The sequence below is a fragment of the Melopsittacus undulatus genome, chromosome 4 (assembly GCF_012275295.1).
Source record: "Melopsittacus undulatus isolate bMelUnd1 chromosome 4, bMelUnd1.mat.Z, whole genome shotgun sequence".
Taxonomy (NCBI): Eukaryota; Metazoa; Chordata; class Aves; order Psittaciformes; family Psittaculidae; genus Melopsittacus; species Melopsittacus undulatus.
The window spans coordinates 83,976,598-83,999,480 of NC_047530.1; the positions used below are offsets into that span (position 1 = coordinate 83,976,598).

Genomic DNA, 22,883 nt, shown 5'->3' on the forward strand with positions numbered 1-22,883 from the left:
CATCTTCATGAATTCCCCTCATCAAAAGGGAAACAACCATAGAATCAACCAGGCTGGAAAAGGCCTTTAAGATCACCAAGTCCAACCATTACCACCTTTAAAAATCTGTGCGAACAAGAAACTCTCCTAGGCTGGGCTAAAATGTGTGTGTGTATATCCACTATGGAAAACCCTAGCATGGAAGCTTTCAGAAGACAAGATTGATTTATAGAGATTTCGATCGTTAGGGCCAAAATGTAATTTCTTCAGTTTTCCAAACTTTCCTTTAACCAGAGGGAAAAACCCACTGAAAAAAACAATTCAGGAAGAAAAAAAGTGCTATCTGTATCTGCAACATGCAGAAAACTCCATGGGGTTATGGATTCTCCATAACACAAATCAGCACTCCCTTAGATATTGACAATACATCATTATATACAAGTTCTCTCTCCAGAGGCTGCTCAGGTTTATCACCATCCTGTTCAATAGCTGTACCAGGAATAGAATAGTTACCAAATGAAAACACAGTCAATCAGAGACTGTGGACTCCAGAGAAAGTTACCTGGAGTACATCCAGCTTTCTAACTGTATTGGTAGTTCTTCATAACTGGTATGCAGCTGAAAATCATTACAATACCAGGTTAGTATACATAACATGTATACATTAGAATAATAAAAATTAAAAAGAAAAAAACAAAACAGATTAGTACCCATTTCTCCATAGTTGGTATAGTTTATCACAACTATCAACATCTGGAAATGGAAAATACCTTTATCTGAAAAGGGAAGTCTCACACTAGAATTTCATGGTTTTACCAAAGAGGAGGGAGCTTAACTATGGAGTTGCAGACTTCACTCTGCATGCATTAGAATGTGAGCAATGTATGACCAGCTCTGAAGAGCTCTTAAGGAAACAGTGCATGGCATATTGTGCAGATGAAGTGGTCTGATTAAAAACACCAAGCTGTTACAAAAATCAGAACTTTTCATTTAGGTGCTTAAATAGAAGTGGAGCTATGCTGAAAATATGACCATTGATCTCTGTGTGCCTCAACTGTAACAGACAGATGATGCTTGAATTTTTTTGCTGTGAAAATGTGAGAAGGAAAAAACAACTTGCAGTGTCATCTAATCATACATCAGGAATCACAGTTACCCTCCAACAGAATTACAAAACAACTTTTTGTTCTGGAGGGATCTTGCAGGTAAGAAACACAATTACATCCAGCAGTTCAAATAGATGTGCAGAAAATTGAAAGGGGGATCCCTTGACCTTCCAAAGTAACTCCTCCTTTCCATTCTTAAACCTTCTTCATGTTAACAGTTTCTCTCCCAGTCACTATATGATGATATAGTAAAAAATTTCCCCTGTGACCTAGTTACTCTCCTGTTAAAATATATACTGCACACACTGGTTTATTGATTCAAGGAAATAAATCTCTGCTGGAGCTAACATTGACTTTTGTTATGAAAATGGAAGCGAATAACTAACTGAATATTGATTTGAGAAGAATGATACATGATCAGCTCAAAAAAGTTAAAGTTGCAGCACAGAAAAGAATGCTTTCAAGCAACGTTTTTACAGGATAGTCAATTCCAGATGACAAGAATCTGATTATTAGGAAAAAAAAAAACAAAACCCCATTGTTGCCAAATGTCTTAAAAGTACCTACGAATAAGACAAATGCACATTCTTCTCCATGATTACTCCAAAGGTTTCTATTTATATTACTTGTTCTGGACCCTAATGCACTTACGAGCTGGCTTGCTAAAGCTTGTTGCAATGCAACTACTGTTCTCAATGCAAAAGGCCTTGCAAATGGAAGATCCATTATTAGCTGCTCTGATGTGCCACAGCAGCATTATCATAGCTGCAATTCATCAGCTGTTCTCAAAGCAGGCCTATTTGCAAAGGGAAGATCCATTAGGAGGCACCATAATGTACAGTGCTAACATCACCATATTTAATGAGCCTAATTAAACGAAACTCAACACATCTTTCTTTAAGCAAATAGGGATCAAATTTTTGGCCAAACTAAAATTTTAACTCATTTGGATAATTCTGTACACTGATTTGCTCGGTATGAGGCTTTTCAACCACAGTTCAAACCATGTTTTGCAATACACATTGAGGGCTCACCAGTTTCCTTGCTGTCTTGCAGCTCCCCAGCTCACCCCATCAGCTGCACCCTTTCCAGCAATCTCTGCTACAGTTGTTTCTGTACAAACTCACTAGAACCCAGCTGCAGTGCTCTGATTTGGGTCAGTGCATTTGTACAGGAACAGCCTTCTGAGAAAATAGAGAAGATTGGTCAAACAGCAGCCCCTTTGTGGGAGTTCCAGAGATTTGTTTCTGAGAGGCCTGAGAAGTCAGGAGTTTTCCCTCAGCAAATCCCAGCTGGAGCATCAGAAATCGGTTCTTTCAAGCTGAACTTTAGGATCAGCCAAAAGGCTGAATGCAGGGTTGTTTTTTTTTTAAGATTTAGCTGGTTCCCTTTCAAGAGTCTCTGAAGCAGTCAGCGAACATACCTTCCTGCTCTTCAATCTGTTCAGCAGGGTGATGATCCTCACATTTGCATTTTCTGATGTACACTGGTCATTGCCAAAACTTGAGCTGTGGAGCACAGGCCAAAGGCTTTCCTCCGGCAGCTGTGTGCAAACACCACAGTGCTCCAAGGCAAGGATGTTCCAGATGGGTCTTTTTTCCCTTGTTCTTTTTAAATAATTGAAAGCAATAACCTAATTGCTTCACTGGACTAGCTTCTCCAATGATCTGGTCTTACTTACTTCTCCAGATACATGGAAAGACACAGCGGCTCTGGTTTCTGGGTTACACCCAGAGCCATGTTTTGCTATAGCCACACGACTGCCCTAGGCAAGCAAGCAGGCTTGGGATTTCTGCTAAAACAACCAGCAGTGATGTGGCCAACAAGAACTGACATTTGGGACCGATGTTCTGAGCACTGTGTTTCTAAACTCCAACTCCAGCTGTGCAGATGATGAAAAAGTGCACAGCATTATACACAGCCAAAGGCAGGAGGGGGCTTCTGTGCCAAAACCACCCCCTTGCAGTGAACCTGTAGAGTCAAAGACACGTATTTAACAGCTTCAAGCTCTGCTCATCTTCAGAATTCCAATGTGAAAACTCAAAGTCTCCTAAAGGATACTTTTCAAGATACCATTTTTAACCAGTTCCAGGCTGGAATGCTTTTTGCTTGTTCTTTGGCTTCTGCAGAATTGAATGCTTAATTAAAGGACCACCCCTACTGAAAAGAAGATACAGTCTGAATGCTACCATATTCCTCTAAAGTGAACAAACCTTTCTAAAGAAAAGAAAAACAAAACCAAAAAACACCCAAGACATCATGACTAAAAATTAAAATTAGTAACCTTTCCCTGGGTTTGGAAGAAGAAATATCTCTTTCCTCTTAAGCACTAATTTTAAGGAAGTTTGAAACGCTACAGAAATTAGTTTGAAGGATCAGTCCAGTTTGAAACATGGGAATATGCCCAGTGCTGTTTGTGAGAAAAGCCATGTGCTCTTCTGCAGTCTTAAACAGGTTTATTTTCTTTTCCACAATGGCACAAACTGGCAGCAAGAAGCACCTTGGCAGGTTATGGCTGTACACAATTAAAATAGTGCTCCCCAGATAATCAATCCCTGGCACTTTCATAAGTCACTGGGGTGGAATAACACCATTTTCCCTAACTGCGCACACCTCTTTAAAACTGTACCAGCCTTACTATTCCCTGCTGGCTCTCCTGTTCCAACTCATTACATTTTATATCTCCTTACTTCAGCCTTAAACTGAAGTCAAGAGTTGCAACTGTCAATCACTGCTTTGCTCTTGGGAGTCCCTCCATAACCTGCAGTCTGAACTGAAAGATTCACAAGCCTTTGCTTACCACCACCACCATGTCCAATAAACTGTGCCATGATTCAGATTGCTTGTTAATACATCCTGGGGCTCTAATAAGCAAGTTGCACATTGTTTGGTACATTTGCTTTGCCTCCTCTGACTGAAATATTAATGAGTTTAGGAAAGAGAGGCTTCATTGGGAACAACCAGAAAAGTGGGAAAACAAGGATACTTTCTCAAAGATCTTGGAAACTAACAAGTAACTCAAAGGCATCTGAGCACACAAATTTGTAGCAGTAAGAAAACCAAGAGCTGATGCCTCTGAATCTTTTATGTGCCAGAGGGCATAAGTGATGGACTTCCAATTTTATGCAGTCAATGATAAAAGAATTATTTCTTTACAATCTGATGCATCTTCTGCGAATTACAGGAAAGATAACAGGAAAAAGAAAAACAAACAAACATGACACATTCTTCTGTAGCAGGCAGATTAATAGGGGTGTAACTGTTACAGAATTATCTCTTCTTTTAGAACAGAATGTAGAATAGAACCCTGTTTCAGTCGGAAGGAATCTACAACAATCAATCTAGTCCAGCTGCCTGACTAATTCAGGGCTGACCAAAAGTTAAAGTGTCTTGTTAATGGGGTTGTCCAAATGCCTCTTAAGCACTGACAGCCTTGGGGCATCAACCACCTCTCCAGGAAGACTGTTCCAGTGTTTGACCACCCTTTCAGTAAAGAAATGCTTCCTAAACCTCCCCTGGTGCAGCTTTAAACCATTCCCACTCATTCTGCCACTGGATACCAGGGTTGCAGAGAAGAGCTCAGCACCTTCCTCTCCACTTCCCCTCCTGAGTAAGCTGTAGAGAGCAATTTCCCTATTAAATTACCAAATTCTTTCCATGCCACATTTGAACACAAACCAATCGTGAAGCTGGAACAAATTTGGAGACCGGAATGAAATACAGTTCACTCCAAGACCATAAGCAGGTCTGTAGCTCATTTTCTGGTTAAATCCAGTGGGTGAAGTGTTTGGATTTTTACTTTTAAACCCCAGATATGCATGCACTCAGTTAAAATAGTTCAGCTGATGCAAGGAAAGTAACTGGTGAGCTTCAGCCATCATATGTATTTTCAAGACAGAAGCACAAGGGTTCTAGAAGGGCCCAACATGGTGGACTCAAGTCAGCCAACTTACAGAAACATATCATACTTATGTTGTGCAAGCAAAGATTAGTTATATGATTGAGGTCTTCAGGACTGTCACACAACTTATGATTTCTCCACATGCATCCCAACAGCTGGCAAAAGTTGAAGGGGAATGGAGATGATGTAAATTATCTTTTATTAACCTTTCAATAACAAAGAATGTGTTTCACTTCATAGAAGAGCATTCTTATACAGATAATTACACAGAAAAGATAATAAATTAAAGAAAGCAGAATAGGTTAAAAATGTAACCCAGCAATCCCTAAGCTGCACATACATTTCTATTAGTGTAACAGCAATTTTATCTGCAAACCTACCACCTTATCAATAAGCAAAGCCTATTAAGTACAAATGCTGGAAAACATTCTTAAGTATCTCAGAAATAATTAACGGCAAGTACCTTTCGATCTTCTTTAAAGACTTCAGCAGCAGTTGTAAAATGTGGAATGGCATTTTTACAGTGAGGACACCCTGTTTGACACAGGAAGAAAAAACAGCATAACCATTAGTTGTGAATAAGATACTGGGACAAACTTGAGACACAAGGTGAACTAGTGGAAAATTTGCATTAAGAATAATTCTAGACAAAAGTTCTCCAGTCACGGGAAGAGTGGGACAAGGCATCTGTAGACCATGTGCTTAAAATCCCTCTGACTTCAAGCAGTTTAAGTATATACTTACAGTTACACAACAAACCGTACAGGGACCACAGTGCAGGGAGCTCTTCTCTATTGCCAGTCCCTTAAGAGCATTTTAAGATTGTTAGCCAAAAAATAGACAAACTATTGCCCTGCTTCTGTACCTCCTCATGGGTATTACCACGCAGGTTATTGATGCTGTTGCCACAGATACAAGCTACATTTGGACACAGCAATAAAGACAGCAAAGTTGTGAACAGGAGGAGGTTGGAAGTTGGAAAGGAAGTTGCTGGGAGCATTTAGAAGTGATTGGGAATTGCCTGTGTCAGAGCCAAGCCATCAAGGGAAGGGAGGAGAAGCAAGTCCAACAGGCTATACATTTTCCACTGCAAAGAATAGAGGTCTAGTCCAAGGTTAGGCTGAATGCTGCTGGCCTTCCCAGAGACCTTCCTCCTGTTCACCACAAATGGGCAACCCCAGAAAAGCTTTAAAGACACAGCACACAAGAACCCCACAACTTTGCGGGTGAGCTGGGCTGATACTTGTCTGTACCACTGTAGCATTAAACAGGTGGACAGTTTATTCCTTGCTTAAGCATACACTAGATTTACTCAAACATTTTGGAAGAAGCCACAGAAGGGGAACAAAATGCTCTCTTGATTCAGGGCTCAGATGTGAGTGCTCTCAGCAATGTCGACTGTTTATGATTAATCTAAACTACTCTCAAAATATCAATACTAAGTAAGGCTTTGAAAAGGAAAGTGCCTGCATATGTGTAACAAACTGCTTTTTCCAAACACAGCATAAGGAGGTTGCTCTGAAGTAGGAACTTGGTACACTATTTTTTTGCTGACATCCAGGTTAAAAAGGAATGGACATGCTTCAGTCAAGCCTGTATAACACTAGCAAAGGCAAAAGCTCATTCTATTATTTCTGGATAGGAACAAAACAGAACACAGATGAGTTGCTCCAATTACAGATCATACTACTATTGTTTACCAGTATTTTGCAATGCTAAACAAGTGGCTGTGTTACTTTTAAGTCAGTATTGAACAAATGCCCTCTTAGGAGGCTTACAGCCACACTCATAAACTGCTCTCACTCTCTCAGCTGACAAGGAAAACAGTATCTGTGCATAAACACTGCGCACCCCTTCCATCTTCACTAAAATGCTATTTCATTGCTTACATGCAGTGCTTTGAATTTGAGAGCATTCTTTTCTTCAGAATAGGATTTTGAAAGCACTGCAATGACACATGTATATAAATACACTGAGAATCTATGCAGTAACTAAGAATACCAGAAAGTCAAAGGGACATTTCCTGGGAAACCGAGGCACTTCTGCAAATCCATCTTAGCGGCTTTAACCTCTTTACACAGTAAAATGGCACTCTATCCTGATGGCAGCTGTGCTTCAGTGGGAGATAGTGCAGGTCCTCTACAACTTGCAGACCATTAACTTGATTTGTTCAGCATTTGCCTGGGAGAAAATGGTCAAGAAAGAAAAGGAGGAGGAGGAAGAGGAGATGGCTAGGATTCCAGGCTGCTGCCCTGTCCATCAGCCCATTTCAGTGAGCCCTTTTCTGCCACTTGCCTGTCCAATCTGCCTGATACTGAAAAGCCTTTGGGTTTCAAGCCTGCCTCTTGACACAACATGGATAATCTCCTATACTGTGGGGTGACTGCCTTGGTTGATTTGTTAACACTGCTCTACACAAATAAATCAGAACTGGTGACATCTAAAAAGAATTCCATTCACACACACACACACATCCTAAAACAAGAACACTTGTTCTAATCTACATGCTGGAGTTTACTGGAAAGCACTTCCAACTGTTACACTAAAACATAAAGGCTCCTAAAAACTTAAACCTTTCAGGTTCCCCTTTCTGCTTATGATCTTGAGCTTGAAATTTAGATTTTACAAAATGGTGACTTTTGAACCCTCAGTAAAAGACATTTCAAGAGAAACTTGAGACTTTAGTCTTCTTATTCCTCCCTAATACCTTCATGATACACCAGTTGATGTATTTCCCACCTTATGAGTGCTGGATGTGCCAAAGATGGGGAATTCAGTAAAGCCTCTCTCCAAGCCCCCACTAACGTTGCAGCAGGTAAGATCCCTCCATGAACCACATTCTTCGACAAAACCAGAACACGATTTGACAAACAGCAAGCATATTCTTTCAGACACAGAGAAGTCCAATGGCTATTAAAAATGCAAACTGCCATTTTACAGGGGCAGCAGATGACTGGTAAGAAACCAGCACAGAGAAGCATCAGCAGCTTCTCAACGTCCCTTCCACCCTAGTGAGTCACCACTGCACATTGCTGCATGCTGGCAATAGGCAGCACCAAGAAGGGCTTTGAGCATGGTTCTCAGCAAAGATGCATATCTTGTAAGGCCAAAGGAAGCATCCAAATATCTAGACTGTTAATGCATTTTGGAAAACGTAGGCAAAACCAAACATGCTTTGAGGTTGTGGGCAATACCACCACACAGAGAGGAATACCATGTAGTTCAAAATAACGGATAAAGTAACTTCTGGTCAAAGCTTTTGTTTCCTCTTCTCTGTGATCTTTTCATCTTCCTACTCTAAATCAAAATGACAAAAAGTTACCTTCATTTACTAATCTGAAGTTCATCCCTCCTCCCCTCACTTCTCCCTTGGCCCAACCTCCTTTCTTTACTGCACTGTGCTTGCAAAACTAAAACACAACCATATGGCTTTTGGCAAAGCTGACTCCAAGTCCAGTAGGCATTTTGTTAGCCTTGGACATTCATCCATGGAACAGATGTGGATCCTAAGCTGAATTCCCAAGGAGTTTCAAGGAGTCACCGGGAAAGGGGGAAGAAGCACATCATATGGAATAGCAGAACTTCATCTGTTACAACTTAGAAGGGTTGCCAAATGCAGCAAACACTTGGAAGTCACCCAACGCAGTCATTCTATTTTAAGCACACATGCCAAAAAAAATAAAAGCAGAGGTTGATGTCTTCATTTGACAGACGGAAAACTTGTTCTCCCCATTCCCTCTTCTCACCCACCATCACACATTTATTTTAAGTGTTAACACTATCTTCCAGATTTGAAAGTGCAAGGAAAGGAAATGTACCGAGCACTGTACATGAGGATAGGAAGCCTGCAGGCTCCTTACAAACGTTTTCCAAATAGGCTGCAATGGAGAGAGATTAAACTGGTGGCATGAAGGTGTGGTAACGTGTCAAGAATCCAAGGGTCCTGCCTGTTCTCATTAGTATTTATAGAGCAGTATGTCACTAAGGACAAAAAAAGGCAGAGGATGTATCCCATTTAATTTAGTTGAATAATTTGGGTGCTATGGTATCACACAAGCTTCCAACAGGGCCAAGAGGTGGACTTCCAATTAAGCAGCAATGGGAGTAGTACATCTGGGAGCAGAGCCTTCTAATGTAGGTGCAGGGCTTTGCTTTACCCATTTTCTTTCTTCGTGTTTACATCATGGTCAAATTTGATCTCAACAGGGTTAGCAGCAGATGTGAATTTAACAGCAATTTCCTGTGCCTGACTTAAGAAACCTGAAAGAACCTGCTCCTGGAACATCCAAGCCTTTCCACAGCAATCCAGCACTGGCACTTAAAACCTCTAATCACCTCCTCAAATCTCAAGCTAACTTCAGTTTTTAATGCAGAAACACTCCTGCATCAACTAGCAGAAAATCAAGAGAGCTTGACATATAATGCACATGCAATAGCATGTGTTAAGGCCATTCTCCACTCCCAGTCAGCAAACAACGCAGCTTTATTACAGCTCTGGCCAGACATTCTTGTCTCTCTGCTCAAAATCTTGCAGTCTGGAGGTGCTCCCATGCAGCTTGTGGTGGTATCTGCTCTGCCCAACCACTGAAACCTGCTGGAGGATGAGATCTGCCTGCCTAAACCACAGGTCCATGGAAACATATGAGAACACCTACAGTACAGGGGTTCTAAGTTCTCTTTGCCCTTGCATTACAAATTTAAAATCCACCTGAACCCAATATTTTCTACAGGGTTTTGTTTTAGATTTTCTTTTTTACACCACTCATGCTGTGAAGCTGGTAAGGGCTGGGAAGGCACACCGCAATACCAGCACATTCCTCACCTTGAAAACCAACTAGTTTTTGACTGATCCAGTACACGAAAAATATGGTTCCTGTGGGTAAAAACTCAAGAGGAAGGGCTGCTGAACAGCAGGTAAGAGAAAACAAGCAAGCAGGCTTCGTTTAGACCTATTATCACTGACAGGGGAAGGGAATCAGATTAAATCTCTTCTAATTAGAGAAGCATTTAAAGGAAAGCTATAGTGGGTCTTCTGGGAGATGAACTGATGGAAGATATGTAGCCCCACTTACTTTCTGTGGACTGAATTTACTGATAGCAAGAACAATCACACAATGCAGCACCTGGGTGTTCTCTGGGTGTCTTTGAGGAAAGAACCAATGAGCCAGCATTGGTTTGGGCACAGGAAGGTGCTGGAGAGGCCAGTACAGAAGCTGGCTTTATCCTCATGGAAACACTGGTTTGACAACTGTAAAGAAATAAAGAACTGCAGGGCTGAGCTGGATATGGTTTCCAAAATGATGCCACAAACCATTTGTATACATGATGGAAATCAAAGACATTGCATGGGGAAACAAAAACTTCTTAAGTGCCCACATCTCCTTGCAAACTAGTGAAAAAAACCCAACCAAACAAAAAGGAGACTGAGGGAAAAACAAAGTAAACCCATTTGTCAGGTAAGGTAAGACAGACATGGAGCTAGCATTAAAAACCAAGTGCACAATGCCCCTAACATAAGAGTAATCAAGCATATGCTGTGGTAGCCATTCAATAAATCCACCAAAATAACATCCTGTACTCAGAATTGTAAACGTTTCCCATAATTGCAGGGTCCCATGGCATGCCAAAGGGATGCAAAGAGGATTTCAAAGCAATGGAACAATCAAGTGAATAACCTACATACCTTTTTACAATCAAATGGAGAAATTTTGATTGGACAGGGTTTCTTTTTTTAACGAGGTGAATTGTTTAGCAATGATAGTGAGTCAAACCAAAAACATACAGACTCTTAAAATTTTTGTGTACAGAAGGATTAGGACCAAATGGCAATTATAAAGGTACCTCCAGAGTAGTGCATGAAAGAGATGCACCATGTTTGGACAACAGTCACCTTATTACATTTAAAACAAAATTGTATGAAATTTCCAGAATTGCCTAAAGGAATCAACTTCTCTTTCCAACAAACACAGGTTTCGACTTGCTTACATATGAAAAAAGTCCTTTAAGTTACTTCATTCTTTGTTTAATTTGAAACTACAAAGTCCAATGATATAACCTCTCTACAGCTGAACAGTACAAGGTTAATTCATTTTCCTTAGAAGAGTGGAAGCTGTATTAGCATAGCACATAGAAGAAAGGTGAAGCTGTTTTTAATGAATATAAATCAAAAGCGAACAATTTGTACAAAATAGATAAAGGAAGCAAAATGGGCATCAAAGCAGTACCTACAGTCAGCAGAGGTAATAATGATGTTTTAAATATATAAGGGGCTTTAAATGTATTAGAAGCAAAAGAAAACCACACAATACTAGAAATACAGCCTTGAAAGAAAATTATTAAGTTGTCAAAAGGAACTTCACTGAATATATAAATGAAGAGATGAAGTAAGTATGGCTATAGGCTACAGAGATCCTGGGAATGGACTCTTCATTATGGAGTGTAGTGATAGGACAAGGGGGTAACTGTTTAAAACTTAAACAGGGGAAGTTTAGACTGGATATAAGGAGGAAGTTCTTTACTGTGAGGGTGGTGAGGTACTGGAATGGGTTGCCCAGGGAACTTGTGAATGCTCCATTCCTGGTGTTGTTCAAGGCCAGGTTGGACAGAGCCTTGGGTGACATGGTTTAATGTGAGGTGTTACTGCCCATGGCAGGGGGGTTAGAACTATATGATCTTAAGGTCCTTTCCAACCCTAACTATTCTATGATTCTATGGAGAGGGCCTCTATGCATGGCACTTCCAAAATGCTGTCTGCAGTTCTTCTTCCATAAATCAAGAATGAGTTCAAACTGCAGTGGGCTCACAAGGCCTGTAAGAAAAGTAACAGGACTGGTACAGGCATTTCATGCAGTCAAGCTCAGTGTGTCACAGCACCTTAATTCCAAAGATTAGGAAGCGATAGTGAGAAAAGTCTATTTTTTTATTAAAACAAGCTATTCAAGCTGGGTGCAAAGGCTAAGTAACCTCCCAAACTACCTGCATGCTGAAGCCAGTCAAATTCAGGCAGGAAATTCGCATTCCCCATCACCAGTGATTTTGAGTCTGAAAGGAAATGGTTTTCTAAAAAAGGTGCTTTTATGCAGTGGTTCTCCACCTGATCAGAGCAACCTGTCCTTGACTCACATCGCTGAGCTGAAACTGCTACAGAGGTGATATGGTTTGCTGTTATTGTATCACCATCTCCTGAGGAACTGGGAGCTGCAGCATGCCAGCACTGCGCCACAGGTCAAGCAAGGATGACAGCCCCTGCTGACCCTAACCAGAGCATTCCAACTAAAATGGCTCTAAGCCATTTCAGATCAGGGATTTTGACTTCACAAATCACTACCTTATATTTTTTGCCCAGAATTAATATGTAATTATGTATAACCCCACCAATGTTGTTTCTGTGTGTACTTTTAGCATCTTGTACATAATAAAATCAGATAAGTGAAGTAACAAAGCAGTGTACATGTTTAAACATGCATATTTTAATGTTGCAGTTTCCACACCAGATACACTAACTTGAACTGTCACGGTTTTCAGAGCAAAGTCCCAGCCAACCCTGTGAAGGAGATGTGAAAGCCCAGTGATTTGTGAGACTGTGGCATTTGTGCCATTCTGTGGTCTATCGTCAGCATGAGGAAGAGCTCTGCTCCCCCTTCAACCCTCAGCTTCCTTTAGTACCTCTCAACAGGTGATCTCAAATGCTTTAACTAATACCAGTTAATTATGCTTCAAATTGCCCCTAGGAGACACAGAAGTGATTATCCCCCTCTGCCATTATCCGCAAGGTTAAATGGAGCCAGGAAGAGGTTAAGTGACTCTCAGGGCTCACAATCCTGCTTGACAAGGAGCAGGGCTGCAAGGTGCTGACTCTGTTCACTCTGCTGCAAAACCATCAGGGCCCTAGGGGGCTCAGCACATGTCAGGATGGAGCCTTCAGCATGCAAAGTGCAGAGCAGTGAATGACTTTCCTGATTCCCTATCTCTGCTTGAAATCATCACCATCTAAATAACAGGGGTAGATACTGCCCTCCGTTATTGGTTTTTAAATGACTGCAATTCTAAGCAAGTGAAAGCAGTACATTGCATAGCTATCAAAGAAAACCCAGGAGCTTGTAGATTGCAGAGTAAAGAAAAGCCTGTTTCCACTTCAAGAGTTCCAAGCGATTAACTAGAATTAAAACAAGAATATTACATGGTCAATCAAGGAAAGACAGGCCACAGACAGTAATTGCATAGATTAGAGCTGAAAATGGGTATACTGCTTAAACCAACAGAACTTGTGTAGCTACAGAAGTTACCGAATCCACAGGCAGATATGAGAAAGGCATTCGGAGATGCTACTGAAAGGTTAATTTGCTTTTGTTCTATCAGTAGAGAACTGGAGGGCCTTTTAATTGAATATCTGGAACCAAAGCTCATTTTATGACATGACCTGACACACAGGGTAATCATAATTCCAAGACACAAGATACTAGTAATTGAAAGGAGGGGGATTTGTCTTTTGATTTGAAAAAGGTCATGAGGTTTTCAGTTAAGCATCAGGTCAGCCAGGGCTTGCCTCGCTAGCTGTAACTACTGTCAATTTCACAGCCTGCTGGTGGGATTTGTTGCAGTTTTTCCCAAGCTATCTGAACTCTTTCTTTTGTAGCACTTTGGGGATAGGCAGAGGAGATGAGAGATACAAAAAACCAAACCTTTGGAAATCACAGGCTTAGACACAAACAATTGCTATAGCAGCAACAAAGTCATTGGAACTAGAGGGGCTGGATCACCCCGACAAATTTTAGTTTAATGCCGCTGCTCCATGACAGCCACCTCTGAGCACTTTTGTCACAGCTACGTGCAGTCCTCTGAAGTGCCTCAGCTTCCAAGTTGAGAGCAGTTTTAACTGCTCTCCCGGTGCTAATTAGTATTCTCGGCGCTAATACTGGGGCTAAGAGCAGTTCTGCCAGCCCCCCTGCAGAGACCACTCTAGAAATTCATCCTTTGTCATAAGCAGCCTGTTAAGGGGCTCCGTGGCATCAGCGCTATTTACAGCAACAGGAATTCACCTTGCTAATATGAGCCTGTAGCAATAGCATCACTAATGCAGGAGAGAAACCAGTCAGCAGAAGAGCTAACATATCAAGATTCTGCAGTGCCAGCCCACGCAGGATTTAAAGCCTCATTATCAGAGGGTCCAGACCTTGCTTCTGCCTCCATCAACAACCAGAAAATCCTTCCTGCAAGGGTTCCTGCCTTGAAACACATTCTTTCTGTTCAGCATGTTTTCAATAATTTTTTGATAGCTTAAGCTTAATTTAAAAACATACACATTTTGTTCAGGCTCTCTGATACAGCCTCCTAATGAAAACTTAACAAGATGCACTTTCAAGCAACAGGAAAACCTCTTGGTGGAAGCCAGTACAAGGCCATCATGGGACACTGAATTCACCTGAGCTGCTGCTTTCTCTGAGCAGCTGGACCTGTTAACTCAACTGAGGAGTGTTTCAGCCCACTTTGTGCATCCTCCATACAGAGCGATGCAATCCAGGTGTGCTCAGCACTGACAGTCAGACTGGTCATCTCAGGCCCAGCAGCTGTGGGCTGAGGCCTCACAGTCAGCCAAAATCACTGTGTTTTGTTACAGCAGTCTGGCTTAGCCAGAACACAGCATTATCTCACCAAAATTTCCTGCGCAAAGGCTGACATGGTACAACCAGCTTTGTCCCACCTTCCTGCAAAAAATGGGAGACACGAAAAGGAAACATTACTCCTTTCTTAAGAACAGCGTTTTGATGACAGCTTGGGTCCCATAAGTAAGCTAGCAGGGCTGGAGGAGCACACTGGCCCCTCTGGCTCTTAGCATTAACAGCCAAAATGCCATCTGCACCCACTGTGCACACAGTAAAACCCACTCTGACAAGGACACTCAGCTAAGTGCTTCTTTGTCATTGTATATTCCTCAGTGCATAACTTGAAGAGAAAAAACTGAGCATTTTTTATTGTGAAAAGACAGAAGGAGCATACCAGAATATAGAATGATTAATACTTTGAGCAAAGCCTGTGGATAAAATTAATGCAGGTTTAATTTAGCTCCCAGCATTTTATGCACTGCTGATGAAACACACAAGGATGGGCAGGACTGATTTAGTCAGAACTAAAAAAAACATGACCCCTACCTCATTTTTTACTGCTGAAGAAATCACCGATTTCTTTCTTACTACCTACTGATGGCCAGGAGAGGACCGACCAGTGCCGATGCCAGGATTCCTGATGGACTTGCAAGCCAAAGAACTCTCTTTGTTTTCCACCACAATACCCAGGTACCATCTCCCACTAACAACTTAGAACAACACACAGCCTTTTAACAGCTCAAACACCATCTCAAAAGTCTTCTGTGATTTTATCAGGTGTAACACAGATTAAGCACCCTCATTTGCTTCTTTTAGACCTGAAAGAAAAACCTCACCAAAAAAACCTGAAGAGCCAAGGAGGCTGATGTCTCTTAATTGCATATCCTCTTGTTGCAGTACAGCCACTTACTCAGTACAAAAATACCTCATTAAAATAATCCTCAGGATGGTTTATTTCTGAGTGTTCTTTGGGTAACCTCTGTGGGTCAGGCTTCACCAGAAAATAACCTTTTCCAGCTGACAAAAATAATTTCCAAAGTGAAAGTTCCACTGCTGAACAGAGAACCGGAAATCAGCTCCCAGCAAAGTATTTATTAAAAATACCCATTCTGCAAACCTTGTTCAGTCCCACAAATTGAGGCCATTTGGCAAGTTAACAACATTGTCAAATGCCACCCGTATGAACCATTAAAAAGGAACATTTTGCCCCTATTATTTCTCATTGCTGTTGAAAGTCTTTATTTTTAACAGTGCTTATTGTCTTGTGTTTTTAGAAAAGTAGGAACTGACGGCTGAGCCCTTCCACCAAAAGTCACTGATCTAAAAAGTAAGTGCCCCCTCCCCATCATTTGGACCTGCTAATGACTGTTCCATTATATATAACTCCTGTTCCTGACACAGTTGATTCATTTGTAGTCTCTTCATAAGGGGTATTATTAAGCCTTTCCTATTCAAAGAAATTCAGAAGTTGATGGGAAAGGTAAAAAAACCCAAACTAAAGCCAACAAAACAAAAACAAATGCCAAAACAAAGCCACTGTGTATTTCAATCTCCAGTATTACTGTTCCTAGAAACACAGCATTGCTTTGGCTGGAAGGCACTTCTGGAGATCATCTAGTTCAACTTCACTGCTCAAAACTGGGTCAATTAGAGCAGCTTGCCCAGCACTGTGTGCAGCTGGGTTTTGAATTAATCCAAAGATGGAGACTCCATGCTCTCTCTGCTCAGCCTGTTCCAGTGTTCAACCACCCCACAGTCAAAACAGAATAAAACACTTCCTCTTTATGTTTAAACAAAATTCCCTGCATTTCAGTTTGTCCCCACTGCCTCTTGTCTTGTCCTTGGTGCTGCAGAGAGCAGTCTGGCTCTGTCTTCTTTACTCTCACATTAGGCCCTTGTGCATACTCGTAAGATCCTCCTGAGCCTCCTCCTGGCTGAACAATCCCAGCCCTCTCAGTCTCTCCTCATTTATCAGATGCTCCAGACCCTTAACCATCATCATGGCCCTTCACTGGACTCACTTGAGTATGTCAATGTACTTTCTGTACTGGGGAGCCCAGGACTGGACACAGTAATCCAGCTGTGTCTCACCACTGCCGAGTAGAGGGATCAGCTCCCTTGACCTGCTGGTGATGTTCTGTCTAATGCAACTAAGGACGCCCACCTATGGAGCCTTTGTCCCGTGTTCCGAATTGTTTCTATAAGAGCAGAAAAGACCTAGCATAAGTTTGACGGAGTGTCACCCAAGACTAGTTAAAACTTAACAGTCTTATCACCAAATTCTGACACCAGAAAGGCATATTAAATCCCAGGGATGAACAAGTCAGAAGAGGGAACCATGTGAGGTTTAGTTAGAAAATGTGACAGTCACTAATTTCATATAGTCTTGGCTCAATAAGAAATTGCATGCAGGATTCCAAGGGCTTCTCCAGGCAGAAGTTTGGGTTAAAACCACAGTACACTCCTAAAGAACTATTTGCATCTCCCTATTTCATTGAAAAATGCTCACCCAGCTCCAACCACATTTTTTCCCCTTATTTCAGTTCGAGTAATGCAGCAAAAACATCTCCTACTGAGAAGACATGTTATTTACTGGAACTTTGTTACCCTTTGTGATTCAGAGAACTATTCACAACCAACTGCTTCTATTTTCCAGTTTTCAGTGCTATAGTAGTAGGAGGTTAAAATTTAATGCACTCACAAAGTCAAATCTCAATTATCTGTGATAACAGAGTGGAGACTGCACATAAAAGTAAAAATGCAGATAAAATACATTCAGATAAGCTATATGAACAGTGAGGACATAAGAAGAAAGAAAAGTCAGTGTGTGTTGATCCCAGAAATGGCACTGATGCAAACTAGGCATTTAATGCTGCAAGTCTTGAAACAAACTCTGGCTGCAGGCGTCTGATGTGCAGCTAGTCTACTTCTGGACATAGCTGGCCACTGCTGTCTAACTGGGCTATATTGGATCTATTCTTGCTAATTTGGCTTACTTCCCAATTTGGTTCGCAGCCCCCCAAATCATCATCACCTACATACCAGGCTATGTGTGTACACCATACGCACTCAGACTAGTTGTATCCTCTCCCCATTTCTGGATGAAGCCAAGCAGTTAGGAAAGGAAACCTGCAGTAGTTAACGGTATCCAGTATTCCAAGGACTGGCCTATGGAAATAATACAGACACTGATCCCATAAACCCTCTCAAAATACCTCTCCAATGCTGCAGTAAGACTACTGCTTTCAACTGCTCCTCAAACCCCTTCATGGAGAGGCCCCAGGATACGACACACATCTGTGGCATCATGCTTCACTTCAGCAGACTCTGTCATTGTACTCCTCCTACCTTAGGTATTTTGAACTCAGAGGTAAGGAAGTGGGATGACAATTACATCTTCAGAGCTTAAGAGTCCCACAGGGTCCAGAGAAGAGCCGTGCCAGGTGCTGTGCAGGATGCCAACAGCCTACTCCAAATGCTAGCCCTGAGAAGCACCAGAAAGCGCCAGCCTGCACCACAAGCTTGTGCAGCATGGGGGCCACAGAGGGTACAGGCTTGTCCAATGGACATCCAGATGAAGATCGGGTCCAACACAGTTATCAGCCCAAGCAGCATTAGCTGTTCTGCAGCTGGCACTTTTGCCCAAATCTGCTGCCTCCTGCCCCAAATCAGTCATTACAGTGCACAGAGATACCACCAGGAAGCAATGGGAATGTGAAATCAAGAGCATCAATCTCTGTAGGTGTCAAGTCTACAGGAATGGATCTTTCTTCCCAGTAATTTCAAGAGTTGATTTTGACCTTAAAATATTCCATAGACACCAGGAATAAACTTTATGCTTCACTGACATTCAGGGTGATGGAGTAATGAGTTCCCAATCTTTTCCATGTGGATATAGCAGTCTTCTCTTCCAGACCTAAATGACTGCGAAGCACTGCTCAGTCCCATCAAAGCACTGCTCAGCTCAGTCCAGAGTTATCAGCATAGCAGCAGATTGATGGTTCTTCTATACATATTAAGTGATTTGGACTGGAAACTGCCACCGAAAAGCCAGATCTCATTTTAATTTGTATGTGAGATATATATCTGTGGCCTTTGCCTAAAGGTCTGTCACTCTAGTTGAAAGCTTTACAAAGGTCAGGATATTCAACTTGCTGCTTTAAATTTTAATGTCAGATGAGAGATACATTTCTTAGCATAAATATTTATGTATAAACATACTTTATATATGCATGTATACACACACACCCAATCTTAAAATATCTCAGCATATGTGTAAGTATAACAACTACTGCCATAGAGTCACAAGTGAATGGAACAACATCCTGTGATTCTGCACTGACCTAAGATGTGGAACTGAATAGAAGAAGAAAATTATTTGAGGTAATAGGGCCTGGCAATTTTAGCAGTGTTCCTTCTGCACTAAAATAAGCAAGTTAACACTAATTGGTAACATAAGCTCCAAAAGGTCTCAAGATTGACAAAACGGTAAACAAGAGATAATCTATCAAATTTAGCAGGAGGCACATTATCACTGCAGAAGAGCTGAAAAATAGAACGATTTCTACCATTCTATTGCATTAATGATCATTTCACAGAAACCAGAAATTGAAAATATTCATCTGCTACTTCCCCTACACCCAACAAAGGGCAGGCTCATTGCACTCCCTTTGTGTGCCTGCTTTCTGCTCTGTGAACAGACACTTCCACACTTCGGGAGAACAAATCTGACAAATCAGAAACTGTGCATGACCCACATACTGACAACACAACAGCAATGCTGACTGTCTTAGGAGTCACAGGATGGCCAAAAGAGATTCCACCTATCCGTCCTGTAAACAGGCAGTCATATGCAGCATTGTGCAAGAAGACCATGTCTGAAGGGCAGCCTCAAAGGACCCAACAGTCTCACATCATGCAAGCCTTACTTTTACAGCCCTTTTGTACAGACAGGGCCAGGTTGATGTTTATTCACCCTTCCTGGAGTAAGGGCAGAAGTCAACCCGCAAACAATGGCATCACAATTAGTCCATCCTGCTTTCAACCCTGAGAACTACATACTCACTGCACATAGTGTCTTTGCTTTAAACATGACCTTTTAAAAAAAGAAAGAATTTAAGTGTCTTAAAAAGATGCAGCTAAAAACTGAGAGGGAAATAAATCTGTCTTCCACAGAAGGTCACTCATCAAGTAAAGAGAATTCAAGAAGTCCTGAATTCCTAAATCTTATCATTTTGTATGCAATCATTTGATTCTAAAGTTACAGCTCACTCTCAATTAGTTAAGGTCCATGGATCAAAAATTCCTGTCACATGGGCAATTTTTAGTCAATAGGTGGTGGGAACTGGAGTCAAAAAGGGATTAAGTCCCCTTTTCTTTCCTTTCACAACCTTCCAGAAATCTCCCTTCTGAATTGCACCCCCTCTTTTCTCCCACATCCAGCAGTTCTTCATGGGAGCCCAAAAGCCTTGATGCTTAATTCTTTAACAGAAAAACAAAATAAGGAGCTTCCTGATTAAACATAACATTAAGGACCTGAGCTTTTTCTCCCTTTCTGGAAAATACCTTCAGTTTAATAGGAAAAGGTTACTAACTGCTTATCTTAAGATTATCCATTAACCGCAGGGCTGGCCATGTGATAGGGAAGTATTTTTTCTGCATCTGAGGGGGCTGAGTCATGTTCCTATTAGAACAAGTTAATACCACCTAATATTAAGTGCCAGGATTATCTTCTCCCTCTGACAGACCCCTCAAATGTTAAGAACCTGTACCAAGACTGCCTATCTCTGGGATAACATGGGAAAACAGGAAAAAATCCCTCCCATGCACTTCATTTATAAAAAGGACCCATTCAAAACTCCAGAAATATTCTCAGGAGCTTCAAAAGAAAGTGTGCGTGTGATGCACGCAAAACAATGTGGGAGGAGAAGGTTGTGCCCATATTTCCTGTGGAGATTTAAATGTAAATTTATTACGGACAAACCTTGTTCTATCAAAATTTGTTCTCAGCCTCCAGGGACCGATTCCTCTTTCATCACTATATCAATTTTACTACTGAAGTGCTGCACTAACAACTCAGGTTCTTCATGTCCATTGTGTTACTATAAAGGATCACATTTTGTTATATAGACCGTAAAATGCAGCAGAGGAAAAAAAATCTGGTTTGGTTTTGTGCTTCTGCCTGCTTTTGTTTCTGCATTAATGCAATAACTCTTTAAATAAACACCGTATACTGTTTTATTGCCATTTATAAAGATACAAATGATGGTGCCTATGATGGTCCCATGCAGTTGTATTCAGAATCAGCTCTTAGCCTTTAAAAGTCTGTGGACTGCGAGGGAATTAAGTCAGGATTTCATAAACTGGAGGGTTAGAAAACCCATCCACATAGAGAGGTATATTTACTTACAAGGTGCATAGAACATGACAAGAGTGTGCTTCTTCTTCTTCAAGGACTCCCTGAAGTCTTCACCAGCAAGGTGCATAACGCTAGTCTGTTTTTCTTCCCATGCAGGCTCAGGTGGAGGTGGTGCTTCAGGACTAGAAAAGAAAGGAAATGAGATTGGTTTGAAAATGTTTTTGGAAGCAGGCAAAGGGGCATCAGGTCCTGGTCATAACTATGAGAGAACTGAGGCCAAGCAATGCTTTAGGGTGCCTGTGCAGTAGAAAAATGTGTTTGATAGTTCCAATACCAGATAACAACAAAAAAGATGCAAGTTAATTTCTGGAACTCAATAAAAATATAATTTAAGTGATTGTACTCAGCCATATGAATATGAATGCAGAATAAAGATTTCCTAAATTACATCCAACATCTTGGTGGAAAAAAACATTGCTCTTGTATCACTCAATTCATAGGCATGAATTGAGAACAGCAAGCAGATGGAATCAAAAGGCAACTGATATAGAACAGCATCTTCGATTCGTTCTTTTTGTACTCTTTACGTCTATCATGCAAAGTTCTATAAAGAATTTCATGACCTCTTCTTGAATTCAGATATTAAAGCCAGGATGCAATAATCAGAAGACTGGGGGTGACTGAACTGGAATATTTTACCTTGATAATGAGAATGTCAGGTTTCAATTATGACTGCACATACTGACTAGATCAGAGCAATCCCGCACATCTAGAGCACCTCTAACAAAACTTCTGCTATTCACCAGCTCCCAGACTTCTCTCAGACTCATTAAATTCATTCCTGCTGTATCTTAAATAGTGACTACTTATATAAAATCATCAGAACGGTGCCATTGTATAAGGACCTTCATATGTCGTGTTAGTAATAAATTAGCTTTTCAGGTTTTCCTGTCACTTTGAATGACACTATTTTAAGATGTATCAGGTACATAAAAGCCAGATGGAGAAAAACTCAATTTTTAAAGCCCTACTCAAGGTCACCTCATGGATATCCATCGTATTTCCATCAATACTGATTTACCAGTTGTTAGCAAAAGAATTAGGACAGCTGGTCTGAATTTTCACATGAACATAGTCAGTGTGAGCTATCATCGATTACAGTTATAGTCAGAGGCGTGACTTCATCTCACACAGACCTTCCCATGCTGACCTGAAACAAGCTACCCAGAGACTGGTAACAACCAGTGTAGCAGTACCTGCTACAGTCACCACAGAGGGAATGAGCTGCAGCCCGCATGTCTGTGACTAGACCACTCTTTGGGATAGGTTTACATAAGCTGTACTTCTATTTCCAGCCTGTACCCCAGATGCATCCCTATTTCCACCAACTTCAGTGCAGCTATGATAATTTTATCCCTGGTCAGCAAACAAGGATTTTCAAGTACTCTATTGTGTCTCTAGTTGGGAGAACATCCAGCAGTCAGGAGAAGGAAACAAGTTGTCTGGATTTCCCAGGTTGCTGACTCCCTGAGGCTGCAGACAAAGGTGTTCCGGAGGCAAAGCAGGATGCAGAAAGGATTAACACCCTTTCCCTCTTCCTCACTGCTTATTCATCTGCCAATATGTACAGGTAGCATCAACCCAACTGTAACTCAATACAAATTGCGTAGCACTCCAAATACTCCAGCAAACTGATGAAACTAGGACAGTGGCTAATACTGATCCAGTATTGACACAGCAGCCTGGAGCCCGAGTAGATAGATATATAAGGAAGCCAAGGGAGTACTGTGTCTGAATGTGAAATGTGGATAAAACTTCCCAACATGCTACAAAGATGTTGCCAGACCATATCTATTACCTGGGTTGAAGCACTCAGCGATGCAGTTTTAAAAAGAAAAGAAAAAAAAACAAAACAAACAAAACACAACCAAAAAGCC

General features: G+C 41.3%; 1 protein-coding gene across 1 annotated transcript in view; it reads right to left on the reverse strand.

Moving 5' to 3' along the window:
• Positions 1–22,883, reverse strand: part of PDIA5 (protein disulfide isomerase family A member 5) — a 102,545-nt gene that overhangs the window by 8,200 nt on the left and 71,462 nt on the right. The window contains 2 exon segments of the mRNA XM_034061332.1: positions 5,450–5,520; positions 20,998–21,128. Of these exon segments, the coding sequence (XP_033917223.1) occupies positions 5,450–5,520; positions 20,998–21,128 (202 nt within the window).